The sequence below is a fragment of the Brachyistius frenatus genome, unplaced genomic scaffold, assembly GCF_029030835.1.
Source record: "Brachyistius frenatus isolate BFR_SWC_R1_liver_20210118 unplaced genomic scaffold, ASM2903083v1 Contig_3, whole genome shotgun sequence".
NCBI lineage: Eukaryota > Metazoa > Chordata > Actinopteri > Embiotocidae > Brachyistius > Brachyistius frenatus.
In genome coordinates, this window is record NW_027210602.1 from 1,810,318 (window position 1) to 1,825,297 (window position 14,980).

Below are 14,980 nucleotides of genomic sequence, written 5' to 3' on the forward strand. Positions count from 1 at the left end.
TTCGTCAAATCAAAGCGTCCCGCCCGTAAGCTTCAAAGAACTACAGCTCCCATGATTCAACGCTCCTGGCGAGACCGCGCTCCCTTTTTCCCACCACGTGATCGTCTCCAGCCAATGGGGAGTGTCGTTACAGGCGCAATGCGGCTGCCGGGATGTAAGGAGGAATGGCGACGGTCGAGGCGGTTCGGAGGCCGAGAGGAGCTGGATTCGACCAAACAGGGCGGATTGTAGGTGGTTTGAAGGTTTGTTTAAAGAAGCACACACAGAAGGAGCATGTGTAGGACAAGGTGGTGTGTTTACTGCGAGGTGTGTAGCATTTAAACATGCATGATACATGTGAAGCAGTTATAAACACTAAAACTGCAGTAACATCATTCTCAAACATCAATGAAGCTATTAAAGTTGAATAATGTGATATAAAAGCCCGTGCACGGTGTTCTACTCAGACTATGCAGACACATTTTCCTGTAATCTCAGCTGATATTTGTTTTATTGTCCCTGTTTTTTTTTTTTTTTTTTTTAAGGCTTGAATCCTTTCCTGTCAAAACTAAACTGATAAAATGGAAGCTGAGGTGAGTGTCTCCTCCTCGTCCAGCAGCGTCTCCTCCTCGTCCAGCAGCGTGTCCTCCTCCACTCAGACTTCAGCCGTTCAGCCCAACCTGGCAGCAAAACAGAGAGACAGCCGAAAGTCCACATCCACCACGCCGGCCTTCCTGTCCAACCTAGGCCGGGCCACCTTGCGGGGCATCCGCAGATGTCCTCAGTGTGGCGTCTACAACGGCACCCGAGGGCTCAGCTGCAAGAACAAGGCCTGCGGGGTGTCCCTGAGGATCGCCTCGGCCGTGGGCAGGAGCAGCAGGAAGTGTTCAGTGGAGGTGGTGAAGGTGATAATCGACAGCGAGGACCGGGAGGAGAAGGAGCCAGAGGGAGGAGGAGGAGGAGGAGGAGGCGGAGTCGTGGGCGGTGGCCCGGGTGGAGGAGCTCAGGTGTTCTCGGTGTGTCACAGAGGAAGAGGAGCCACAGCGACACAGTGGGGTTTCGTCGAGCTCGTCCCCACAGACACGGCGATAGCGACCGGGGACGGCGCCACGCTGCTCACCCGCATCAACCTGGGCCGCTGCTTCATGCCCTCCTGCAGGCAGGGTCAAAGGTCACATCAGGGTGAGTCGGCAGCAGCTAAACAGTCCTCCGACAGCCTCTGCGTCCACATCAAACAAGCCATCGAGTGTCGGAGCCGCGCAACGCCGCTCACCTTGAAGAGCTCCGTCCTGGAGGGCCTGCAGGCCTCCATCCAGGCCCGGGAGGAGCTGTGGCGGCTGGCCACCGAGTCCCCGGGGCCCCTGGTGCAGCGCGTCTCCAAACACACCCTGGTGGTGAAGTGCCACACGGACTCCCAGCATCCTCTGGGGCTGCTGCACCTCACCGTCGCTGCAGGAGGGCTGTCGGAGGGCTCCAAGAGCGACAAGAGTATTTTCCACTGTACCTGCCAGGTGAGCAGGAGGAGAACTCGACCCGGCTCTGGTTCTGATGGAGCTGGCGGATCAGCGAGCGCTCCCCCTCCTCCTCCCCCCAGCTCGCTGTCATCACCGCCCTGCCTTCACTTCTACGCCTGTGTGTGTGCCTTCGCCAGCGATGACCAGCTGGCTGCAGAGTTCACAGCGTTCATCAGCTTCTCCTCCAGCGGTAACTTTTTATTTTAGTTTCAGAGAATCAGACTGAAAACTAAACGATGACATCATCACTGAAGTGTTGTCAGGCAGAACACGGAGTCCCTACAGGATCCCTGTTCATACAGTGTGTTTGCAACATACGTGTACAACATGCATGTGTACAGCATACATATGAACAACGTACATGTGTACAACATACATGTGAACAGCATACATGTGTACAACATACATGTACAACATACATGTGAACAACATACATGTGTACATTAACATGTGTACAATATGCATGTTTACAACATACACATGAACAACATACATGTGAACAACATACATGTGTGTACAGTAACATGTGTACAACATACATGTGTACATTAACACGTGTACATACATGTGAACAACATACATGTGAACAACATACTGTGGTCAACATGTTAAAACACATCCACCAGCTGCTTTAACTGGTGAAAATTTAATCAGTCATTTAATTTAAATGTCCACAATGTTTACAAACGCTTTAGTTAAATGAACCTGTATTTCTATATTTACAGTTCAAACACAACATATCACAGAATATTAGAATAATTAAATTCTTATACAGGAGGGACTGACAAGTTGAACACATCATTACAAAACTACAAAACAATAAAAACATGAAAAGAAAAACATGCATAATAAAATAATTTAAGTTGAAAAATGTTAATTAAATAATAAAACAAAAACAATCATCATCAAAGGAAATCCAGCAAACACTAAATAGATGAATATGTAAATTGATAAATATTTTAAGAAGCTAAAAAGAGTCACGTAAAATATAATTACAGGTTTAGATAAGTCATTTGTTTTTTAGCCCTCGTTGCACTTTTTGTTTTTAACAGCATGAAGGCATCAAAGGTGCTTTTTTTCTGTCCGTTTTGACAAGTCGGAAATGTCCAGAAAATTTGATTGAGAATAAGGAAGAATGTGAGTCCTGAGACTCGACCACAGACTGAATAGAAAAGAGTCCAATGCACATGTGCCTGAAGCTGCAATACCACCGAGTGCCACTAGAGGTTGGCTCCAAAAAGCCTGCGGCTCCATAGACTCCCATTCAATTTCTCTCATCAAATACAATCAAATCTAATTAGTTTTCTGGAGGTCCATCTGAAAATAATCCGTCATTAATTAGAAAATAAGCTTTAAAAAGATGTGTTTTTTGGAGGCGTATCTGTTTGATTGACAGGCCTGTGGTGCAGTCAGGCTACAGCTACCGGTGGGCGGGACGTAGTATCCAGGTTTCCAAACAGATCAGTCAGGTCCACCGCTCGCTCCTCCCCCAGCTCATCCAAATATGGTCACTTCCTGCTCCTAAACAACAAGAGGGAGACAGCTGAAATGGTGAACATGAAGACTTCAGATCAAACTCAAACCAACGGTGACATCGCTGTTGTTGCTTCTTGATCTCGACCCGTTGAGAACCTCTTCCTTGTTTCCTGTTTGCTCAGCGTGACTTACTGTTTCCTCTCAGGTGTGCAGACTGTGAGCAGCAGAGTCATCAGTCCCGGAGAGAAGCAGCAGGCTGAAACCTCCACCTGTTACCACAAAGTCAAGAAACTACGTCTGGATGAACCCGCCTCCGGTGGGACCCACCAGTACACTCTATGAAATATTACCCACAAAGCATTGCTCCCACGTTGATGTCCGTCTGACTCTTCCACTGACCTTCTGTCTTCTCCTCCCAACCCGTCCTTCCTTCTCTCTGTCTCCTCCTGGCCTCCTCTAACTTCCTGCCTCAGCATCCTCTCCCTGCGGCTCGGAGGGAGCGTCGAGGAGAGCGGGTCAGAGGAGAGGTCCTGGTTCTGGTGGGCTGAAGGTTCCAGGTGCCCCCCTCCCTTTACCCCCCCTCCCCCACTCCTCCATCATTTAGTCTGTGCTGTCTACCTGTTGTCGTCTCAGACATCCGTCTCCATCTCCATCTAATCCGCTGCACTGATCCCTGTTCAGAAGAACACTGGAACATATTTTAACATTTCATGTGTGTCTGACAAAACGTCTGCAGGTTATACGTTGAACTTTGACCTTCTGCTGTGTTTCTCAGGGAGCGCTCAGGCGGTGGACGAGCGTACGCTGACGATGGGCTTCCATCAGTGGCTGTCCGGAGTCACCGAGAGGATCCACCAGACGATGCACTACCAACTCCACGGTAAACATTTAAAGGCTTGAACATGCTGTCAACAATCAGACCTGTCAGTCGGTCTCCGTGTCCTTCAGTCTGTCTCCGTTGGTCAGAAGTAACTAAGGACATTCTCTGTCCTTCATTATTGTCTGCTGCTGTCTTTAAACTTCTACTGCAGCTTCAGTTTAGTTTCACATGAAGTCAAGTCACTTATTTAGAAAGCACCTCAGCTTTTACACATACGTGTTGCATTATGTGATAACATGTCATACATGTCATACATGTGATCACGTGTAAAACGGGGAATTCGTGTGTATTTTCCTGGAAGGTCGGAGGAACCAGTAAAATCTGCTGGTCGTTATGTTCGAGATGCGCTGACTGGTTAAACCTGTAGTTGCGTTATCTGACCACCAGGGAGCAGCGTAGACCTGCTGTACACACATTTATAAGTGGACATACCTACAGAACAACATAAAATCTTTAATAAAGGATTAATAAAAACATTAGTCATCGATGAACCACTTTTTATAAAGAATTTGGAAAGGAGAAATTTACAAGTTTACAAGTCACTGTTTATTTGTGCAGAACGCTTTGATTTCTCGTCACTCGCAGTAAACAGTTGTTGTCTGTGTTTGTCTGTTTGTTTGTTTGTTTGTTTTCCATCAGGTAAACCGCAGCCTCTGGTCTACCACATCCCCCAGGACTTCTTCAATGCTCTGCAGCAGCGTCTGTCGCTGGGATCGAAGAAGAGGAGGCTGCCGAACCTCACGACAGGTGGGAGTTCAGAAAGTTACGTTCAGGTGAATTTTATTATGATTACTGTTATCACGAAACTACAAGAGTCTGCGTGACATCAGATAACAGATAACTGAGCTTCAATAATATCCTACATTTCTACACACTTCAGGAAATATATTACTTTATAATTCTTCCACGTCACCTTTCAAATTAAAATGATAAAAATACACAATGATCTTCTAAATTACATTGAATATTAGATCTGAAAAGCAGTGATTTCCTCTTTAAACCTCTTATATGGTTCAATGTAAAAAAACAACAATCTGAAGCTCACGGACGTCAAACTCCAAAAATATTTTACAAAAACAACAAAGATTAGAGAAAATTTATCAATTGAAATATAAATTTGTTCATGAGAAGGAGTGGATCGGCGTTAAAGCATCAGTTGGTTAGTTGTTGTTCTGCTGCAGAATGAATTAAGGATCAGACGTCTCCCTCACGGTGCTGTGATATCAACTAAACTCTCAACTAAAGCAGAAGAAATCACCAAACATCTGCTGAGTTTTAGATGAGAAGACTCATATCAAAAAAATGAAACACAAATTTGTTCATCAGAACTTTGCATTAATTATCTCATGGCCCCTTTTTTTTTTTCTTTCTTGTGACCCTGTGGAGGGCCCAGCTCCTCAGGTTGGGAACCACTGGACTACAGTACAATCCAGTACTAACCAGTTAAATATTACTATTGTTCTTTAAAGACTTCTCGTTGTCGTGGAGTGTTTTATTGGTGCTTTTATTTTGGTGGGAGAACTGAGTACTTCCAGCTAAACGCAAACACGTGACTAAACCTCTGTGTGTGTTTGTGTGTGTTTGTTTGTGTGCGTGTTCATGTGTGTGTCAGCGTTGGTGAGGAACGATGGACTTCCTTTTGGCTCCTTCTCCAAGTACACCTGGAACATCACCAACCTGACGCAGGTCAAACGCATCTTCGACACTCCGGAGGTAAACGGACGGGACGGCTCTCCAACATCTGGAGTTCGTCTGATCCACTTGTTTCAGGAGGACTTTCTTTGTCCAATGTCCAATGTTCTTTGTACATTCTTCTTCTTGTTCTCCGAGGTTCAGTTTTCCTCTGTTGGAGTTCAGTTTTTGTTGTCAGAGATGCTTCGACCGTGTGATGATTTTAGAGGATGCAGTTTGTGGAGCTGCTGAATGTGTTGGTTTAACTGACTGTTTATGTGAATGTGGGTCGTCTTGACAACACAAACACGTCTCTTATGTAATCCGGTACAGTTCAAGAGGGGGACATTAGTTTTAGCCAGTTGTACTAATAATACAACCTGGTACTGTGCCTGAGGGTGTAATACACATGTCCGTCCACTGGAGGACAAACTGTCCGGGTCACGTTTTGTCTCGCTAAGGCGTGAAAGATACACGCGTGTATGACCAGGTCCAAGAAGGAGGTCATGTGATGAAGTCCAAAGATAAAGTCTGAGTAGAAACTTTTAACGTCGGATTTAGAGTCTGTGACAAACGTGGATTGCTCTTCAGTAATGTCACATAACGTAATGTAAATTAACGTAACGTAATTTAAGTTGACGTAACGTAAGATAATGTAACGTATGTAAAATGTTTCAGAATAAACGCCTAGTTAAGACATGAAGGGTTTCTGTTTACTCAAACGCTCGAATTTGAAAAACACACAGGAAGTGGTGAGTTTGTATTAACGGCTTAATGCAGTAAATTTAACATTTGATTTCCTCACTTGGAGGAGAAAAGGGGCGGAGCATCGCTCTGACAGCGCTGCACATACGTACGTAAGATCACTTCAGTAAAACTAGCTAATTCAACTCGGACCAGGATGTTTATCTGAACCCACGCAGACGTTTTGGTGCCTGAATCTGAAGAACTTGACTTTTCCCACCTCGGTGAAGTCAAACGTGACCCTGACACGCTGTCCTCTTGTGGACTGGCGGGTCTTTTACACACTTTGGAATAACATCGGATTGATTAAAGAACCATCAGCTGAGTGAGTGTGTAATAAAAATGCTCTCTTCTTTCCCCTCCAGCTGCCCCTCGAGGTCACTCAAAGCTTCGTAAAAAATGTGGATGGTTCCTACTCCCGTTTTCACTGCCCCGATCCGCCACTCGAGCCCGAGGCACCGGAGGGACTCAGAACGGATCGGCCGCAGGCGATTCGCCCGATGGAGCTCCGCACCTTCCTCAAAGTCGGTGGGTGACCCGTTTTTTATTTTCTCGGTGGCAGCAGGAAGTGAATCTGAGCGGCCGTGTTCACGCTGTTGTATCCGTGAAGGACCCGGTACCGCCGATCAGAATGAGCCCGGTCCGTTCGTGATCGAGTGGATCCCCGACGTCCTCCCCCGTTGCCACATGGGGGAGCTCAGGATCAGCTTCGAGTTCGGCCACCAGCAGAGCGGCCAGCTGGAGAACCAGGAGAGGACGAACCCGGCCGAGAGAGGAGGGAGAAACAAGTCGGACTGTCCACAACACCCAAAACTCACCAACACGATGGAGATCCTGCAGGTGGTCGTCTGACAGCAGCCTTCATCATCATACATGTTCACATCTAAAATCATCAGCTCACATACATATACAGCTATTGTTATTATCATCATTATTATTATTTTGCAAGGTGTGATAATAAATAGGTATTATATTGATCAGATGCATGTTTGTTTCTCATCTTAAAGCCTTTCTTTAAATGCTAAATATTTATGTTCTTAACATTTAACCAAAAAATCTGAACAGAAAGTATATTTTTAAACAAATTTTATTTTTAAAGTTTACCAGTGAAACATTTTTGCCTCATTTGTTGAAAATATTCACGCATGCAAAACAAAATCACTTCATCTCGTTTACTGAATCCGTTCGTTTTTCTGTTTAAATATCAGGAAAATGAAACATTAAAATAACGGATCGGATATTTGTGGTCTGGCAAATATCAATAAACGTCCCGCTGAAATGTGAGTCAATGATTCTTTGACATTTTAGCCGTTTAGTTCTTCTGTTTCTGCCCGTGTTGTGAACGGGTTGTTTCAGCTGTCAGTGAACTCTCACGGTTGCTTTAGTTACTGATGAATTCAGCTGATTGAACCCTGCATCACTAGAAAAGGTTGTGTTGTTGTGTTGTCGTGTTATCGTCAGTGCTCTGTGAGGTCCTCGTTTTGTATCACAGTCGGGTGCTTCACTTTCTGCACAAAGCAGTTGTTTTGCATTGCCTGACATGTTCAGATGTTGACCAGCAGGGGGCAGCAGATGCCTGCTACTTCGCCAACAGATTGACGGAGCTCCAATAAACAGCAGAGAAGGTGGAAAATGTGAGAGAGGATCAGTTCAACCAGTGAATCATCCCACTATGTTCCTTTGTGAGGAAATGAACAGAATTATGTTTTTCTAACTGCATTTCATAATTTGGCTCGATGTGGTTTATTTTTTTCTTTTTCCTTCTGGGCATCCCAAAGTGTCGATGACACACTTACTGTGAGACACATCCCTGGAAACATCACACATGCTCACAAGTTCTGTCCAAGTGTTCCTGAATTAATTAAGATTACAAATTAATACCACGGGAACACGACGCCAAATTACATGCGGCGCTCAGAATAGCAGCTTGAACACGGAGCAGCTCCATGAGGGTGTAGGCGTTGAAGAGCAGCGCCAAGCCTCCGGCCTCGTCTTCCTCACCGGCCTCCGGGACATCAGGGGGAGGACAGCTTCCGTCTGCCAGACAGCTCCGAGCCTCGCGTTTAGCTCTTTATGTCGTCTGTCAGTCCTGCAGACGGGAGACGCATCAATCCTCTCCTGGAAGGAAGATCTCGCTGTGACAGAGACGTCCTCCACCGCCTGACATGACAGACGTGTTACACAGAGTGTGTGTGTGTGTGTGTGTGGGAGGGGGGGGGGGGACCAGAACCAGCGGTCCTGTAGTGAAATCAGTTTACAGACATACAGTAAATTGTAAAAGACCTTCAGACTTCATGCATTCAGTCTCACACTGAATGCATGATATTTCATCTCTTTTTAGTTTCAGTCTTTTCCTGGTTGTTTGAAGTCTCTTTGGAGGTTGTTTAAATAAAAAATAATGTACCTCATCATCATATCCATCAGTGCAGTCACTGCCTGAGGAAACACGGGCCGATAATGGCCATAAATAATAATGGGAGAGAGCACGTGGTACGATGACTGATGGGCCTTTCACTGTCATTAAGGTGGAAGAAATAATCTGCATGAGTTAAGTCACGGTGCAGTTTTACTGAAGAGTTGAGCAGAGAAACATCAGATTTTATATCAAACTCTGGAAATGGTCAACAGAGACCCTTGAAATGCTTCAGAAAGTCTACGGCGATGAAGCGAGGTGTTCTGAGTGACATTCGTGTTTCAAGAGGAGGCGGAGCTTCACCGTCCCAAGACCGAAGAAGGCGCGTCAGGTCAGGAGACACCAGGTGGGTTTTCTTTGTGTCACCGTGAGTCAACACCGAGTTCTGCTGGGACCTTCTGAGGGGAAACGTTCACTGTGAACCACATGAATTGTGGCGCCATGGCAACAGGCTTCTCCAACATGACGATGTGTCGAAAACACAATCGTAGCTCCTCACCACCCGAACTTATATTTGGTTTCCTTCGACTACTTTGTGTTCACCAAAACTTTGAAACTGAATTTGAAGAGGGGTCTGCGATGGTCTGGCGACCTTGGTCAGGGTGTACAATGCCTTCACCCAAAAGCGAGCTGGGATAGGCTCAAGCCCCCCTCCCCTCCCCTCTCCCCCCGTGACCCTGTTCAGGATAAAGCGGGTATAGATAATGGATGGATGAATTTGAAGAGTGTGCTCTTTGCTCCAATTTCAGGTCCAGTTTCAGTCCGTCAGTTCTCGTGCAGCAGGAACCGTCTGGTACCCCTTTGATTGGCCTGAGTACTTCCTGTCTGTGTTAAAGCGGTGGCTCCTGGCTTGTCTGTGTGTGTGTGTGTGTGTGTGTGTGTGTGTGTGTGTGTGTGTGTGTGTGTGTGTGTGTGTGTGTTGGACAAAGAGAAGTCCATCCATCAGCATCAATTACCAGAACATGATTGTGTCTGTGTGGTCCGGTAACAACAAGCCACCTCACAGATACCTTACATGAGGCTGTCACACGCCTGCCCTCTTACCTTGAACGTCATTTTCCAAGGAGCACAATGAACCTGATAGCATCACTTCGCAGCACGGATTGGTGGTTAGTTTTTATTTCTCTACATTCGTGTCGACGGCGTTCGTAGAATCAGTAATCTGTCTTTTGGGTCGGTGTCAGCCCGGAGCCTCAGAACAAAAGGCTGCAGCAGGCTGACGTGATGAGGCTGGTTGTTCATGGTGTTAGGTAGATTTCATTACCCCCTCCAGACTGCTCTCATTAAATAAACATCCTCCTGTCACATCCCTCACCCTGGGAGGGGGTCTGAGACGGACAATAAAGAGGACCGTTAATGGAAAACCTGTCAATCAAAGTCACATCACTTGTAAAACGACTTCTTACATTAAAACTAGTTTGGCCGTTCGTCTTTACGTCAGCGCTGGTTGGTCGACATTTGGTGTCCGTATTCATGGTGCCCAGAGGATCCATGACATTTGGTGTCCGTATTCATGGTGCCCAGAGGATCAATGACATTTGGTGTCCGTATTCATGGTGCCCAGAGGATCCATGACATTTGGTGTCCGTATTCATGGTGCCCAGAGGATCCATGACATTTGGTACCAGTATTCATGGTCCTATAGGATCCATGACATTTGCTACCAGTATTCATGGTGCCCAGAAGATCCATAACACTTGGGGCCAGTATTCATGGTCCCCAGAGGATCCATAACACTTGATACCAGTATTCATGGTCCCCAGAGGATCCATGATATGTGGTACCAGTATTCATTCATCCACGTCCCAGATCTCCTCTGACCTGCCGTGGACCCTCTCCTCCCCCTTCTCCTCTGACTAATCTGTGACATCATCCTCTCTTCATCCATCATGGTGCTCTCATTGTTTTGACGTCTAGTTAATTCTCAGCTCATGATTTATCAAATTCTTATTACCGCCTGCTGAAAGACTCATTCGTTGTCTTGATGTATGGTAATGATAGTCCTGGTGGGGCTGCAACAAACCGCTCATTTGTTTCCTTTCCTCCTCCTCCTCCTCCTCCTCCTCCTCCTCCTCCTCCTCCTCCTCCTTTTCCTCTTCCTCCTCCTCCTCTCCTTCATGATTGTTTTTCCTCTCCAAACTGTTTTCTTTTTACTTGTCTCTTGTCTCAGCTCATCTCTCAATAACGTACGCTAATACATAAAAAGGCCTTTTCTGTAACCGATAATAAACTTCTGAAGCCTTCTGAACCGTCGTGGCAACTTGTCAGTGGATTTAGGAAATCAGAGCGTTCTCTGTGTTTGCGGTCACCAGTTTCTGATGAGCAATTACTGCGGATTTTAAAAAGACATACTGCAGACCACTCTGACAATGTGAAGGGAGTTTTTTTTATTGTTGGTCAAACCCAACAGCATCTGCATCACGCTGCTAACTGATCACACACGTCACAACCTTCTCTGTCTGAGATGTGATGGATTCATTTATCACACGTAATTTAACTGATTCATGCTGAAATGACAGACGGTCGACCGATAAATGTGCACATCATGTCCAGATATTCATTTTTCACGAATACAAAGTGACACAACTCGCCTTCTGTTTGGATCAAACTGTCCAAACTTCCAGATTAAAGACTGTGTTTGAGTTGAAAGTTAAAAGTTTTGCACATAGAAATTTAGAGGAAGATGTTTCTGCTAAAGTGCTTCTTCTCTGTAATCATCCAATCAGCTGCCGTATTCTTGTGTTTCGTGCGGATGCTAATGAAAGATTACAATGTCGGAAAAAAAACTGAAAACTCTATCTGCATCCAAGGAGCACTTACTGGATTTCTTTCAGCGGTTTCAGCCACATCACATGGGCTTCATCGCCAGACAGTCTGCTCAGCTTTCATAGGGAGTGAATGGAATAAATAACTTGTATTTATATTGATATTTCGTGTGCTTACAGTCGATCATCATATTATCAACCACTTATAAACTGTTTTATGTAGGAATTGCAGTTATATTTTCGGTTACTTCATATTGTGTTTTTGCCCTGTTATAAAGTTTATTATTTACTGCTTATAAATGATGATGCATTAAAGTGACGGTGAGGCTCCACTGTTGTTATATTAGTAGACGGGCTTTTTAATCAGATTTTTTTTTTTTTTTTTTGGATAACATTTAGATGTACAGAAATTGGATGTTCCTCCCAGCAGCTGAATATTTAAGCTGCCAACACACGCAGCCAACAATCCCTGTGGCACCGTGCCTGCTGCGTCTCTGCACACGTTTCTTTTTAGGGCTGTATAGATTCATATACATTTCATAGTGTAGTGAAAACTAATTGAGCATTACGTTTATGACATTACAATGAGGACGATTAGACTTTATATGGTTATCGCTCCTTATTGCCACCGATACAAAAACACCCTTTACAAATGTGGTTATTAGCTAAACTTAGCACACTAAAATACTTTATTAAAGGAAAACAAAAATCTATAAATATTAGTTGCAAGTTGTAATTATGGTATTAAAAGCAAACGTAGTCATTAGACTGTTTAACCTTTGGCGCAACAGTTCCCACAATGCTTTGGGAACTTCGGCAGGAACTGCAATGTACAGTGAGCTGGCGACGGGCCACAACTTCATCTGTGTTGTTTTAGCGTATATTTATCATACATGTGGACAAATGGCACCATTAAAAGTGAGCCGAATTAACTATTAGTAGTTCCTGTTTGCATCGGACTATTGAATATAGAGCCAACTATCGCTGGATGACTTTGATGCTGAAGAAAACGTAAAAACGTGAAGATTCCCAGGCGACCTCTGCAGTTACACCGAGCGTCTTTTTTCGGATTTCTTCGTGGATTTATGGCCATTAATTCGGGATGTACATCGGAGAAAATGATATCCTCGGAAAACGTAAGTCACAGTGAATTTAAAAAAGTATATTTCCTGATTGTGTGTTCAGAACTGACAGAGCTATGACTCAAAGAAGGAGATGGGATGTTCAACATGCCACTGATCACATGTTTGATATGTAAAATCTGAACAGCTTTGTTTGTCACGATATATGTAAAATAAAGTGTCGTAAAAACAATTCCCTCAAATATAGGATGTTTTAATGCCATTTTACACTTGAAAAGTAGACCTGAATTAATTGTTGAAAAGTTGTTTTTAAACACATTTTTAAGTTCCATTTTTTGTGATGAAATATGAGAATCTGCTGGTTTTTAATTTTTTTAAAAAAATATATATTTTAATGTATTTTGAATAATTTTGAGGTTTGGTGTGTTTGCTGATCAAAACACTTGTTTAGTTCAGAAACTAATCAGCAGATCAAAAATCATGATAATCATGCCATAATACTGAAGTACTGAAGTATGTGAATACTGAAGTATATAAGTACACGCGCACGCATGAACACACAAATACATACACAACACACACACACACACACACACACACACACACACACACACACACACACACACACACACACACACACACACACACACACACACACACACACACACACACACACAGCTGCCAGCTTCATACATCATTTGTCACTGCTCCACTCCTTTAATGAGCTTGTCTGGCTGCAGCTCCTCCTCCTGTTTCCTCCTTTTTATCATCCTCCGTGCCCCCTCCTCCTCCTCCTCCTCCTCCTCCCTTCTCCTCCCTCCTCCGTCCTCCTCTCTCCTCCTTCATCCTTCACCATGACTCTGAGAAACAGAAATCTCTCCTCTCCTCCGCTGGCTGCTGACTCTTATTACATCATCCATCACACCTGGCGGATGATCAATACGAGCCCCTCCCCTCTGGCCCTCCCTCCTCACCCTCCTCCTCCATCCACCACTACCATCATGGTGGATGTCAGCTGATCATAGAAGTCATCAGGATGATGATCTGTGGACAATGAATGTACGTCTCCTGTCATACCATCCAACAATATATATATATATTTATCTGGAGATGTGTGTTGGACAGACTGCTGCTGAGCTGTGAGCTCTCTGTAAATATGAGGAACAAAATGAAGTGATAACCTTCAGAGTGATTATTTGCTATGAGAACTTTTCCAGGGACCAGGCTGTTAGTCATCGGTCTGGATTGATTGTGTTCCAGCGATCCCTCTTCAGGTAGGACCCCGTTAATGGGGGCAGGTAATGAGAGCGGCTAACAGCGGCTATAATTCTGCTGAGAGCAGCTTTGCTCAGTAAAACTGATTTGTTCTGGACAGCGGAGTCGTTAAGCACCGCGGCCGAGACTCCCACTTCCTAATGCCTCTCTAATCTCCTTCACTATCACTAATTCTTTTCTTTTATAACACCATTAAACTTTTTCACAGGTTCTTGGCAATGAATTAAATTACACAGGAAGTATTGAACCAACAAACCATAAATTGAAGCAGCTGCCCTCGTTGGTGGAAGCTGAGGAAGCTGCCGTTAACCGGCTGCAGCTGCAAGGAAGGTTTAAACGGTACAGAAGATGAAGAAACTCCTGGATGCTCCACCTTCGCTGAGACATCAAAATGTTCTGCCAATCTTTTTTCTGACTATTATTTATGACATCACGGAGGGGCAGCCAGCCAGCAGTCATGTCACACATCGGTTTGTAAACCTGACGACACATACAAGTGTTGGAACCAGTAAACAAGGAGCAACAGAGGAACAGGAAGTGACCCAGAGATGGATAACAGCTGGTTGATTACCACATCATGTGATGGTGTGATGTCATATGTTTTTATACCCAACAGAAATGAAGGCCGACACTTTGAAAATCAAACCAAGTTGTAATAATTAGCTGAGACTAAACAGGAAGTGATGCTATCATTAGAGGGGAGTTTCTGTCCATAAATCATGAAGAATATTAATAAAAGCATCTCTGGCAGAATGTAGGAGGATGAAGAATGAGGATGTATATAAATGTAGCTGAGTGATGATGGATGTGACTCCTGATACCGTGGGTAACAGCAGATCAGTCCTGATGATCCTCACACACACACATCCCTCTGCTCTGGTAATAACAACTTTATTTTTATAGCTCTGAAAATAATAACTTTATTTCTATAGCTTTGAACACTCGCCTGTTTGAGTGTGGGTTTCCTCCCTGTTCACTGATGTCGGGGCTTTTCCACTTTTATTTCCCCGTCTGAGAACATGTGGCATCAATCGGTTTTTTTGGCTTGATTCTCCACTTTAATCCTTCTTCTTAGAGACAGAGAGCAGGGAGGAGAGAAAGAAAGATGGAGTGTCAGCGAGGAAGCCCACGGCAGCTGAGGGTCATTAATCACTGTCATGGCGGAAGGAGACGGAGGAGGC

General features: G+C 44.7%; 1 protein-coding gene across 5 annotated transcripts; it reads left to right on the top strand.

Annotated features, from left to right (window-relative positions):
* The first annotated feature begins 130 nt into the window (after nt 1-130).
* Nucleotides 131-7,548, top strand: cunh2orf42 (chromosome unknown C2orf42 homolog). Of its 5 annotated transcripts, none has more exons than XM_069702227.1 (9): nt 131-242; nt 525-1,683; nt 3,175-3,285; nt 3,443-3,526; nt 3,745-3,849; nt 4,489-4,596; nt 5,462-5,562; nt 6,630-6,792; nt 6,875-7,548. In XM_069702227.1, exons 2-9 carry the CDS (start codon nt 561-563, stop codon nt 7,114-7,116), a joined length of 2,037 nt encoding a protein of 678 aa, XP_069558328.1. In that variant the 5' UTR covers nt 131-242; nt 525-560; the 3' UTR covers nt 7,117-7,548. The 5 variants fall into 5 exon arrangements, with proteins under 5 accessions (XP_069558328.1, XP_069558337.1, XP_069558366.1 ...); XM_069702236.1 differs by having other exon boundaries at nt 131-227; XM_069702245.1 differs by having other exon boundaries at nt 133-231.
* The last annotated feature ends 7,432 nt before the right edge of the window (nt 7,549-14,980 follow it).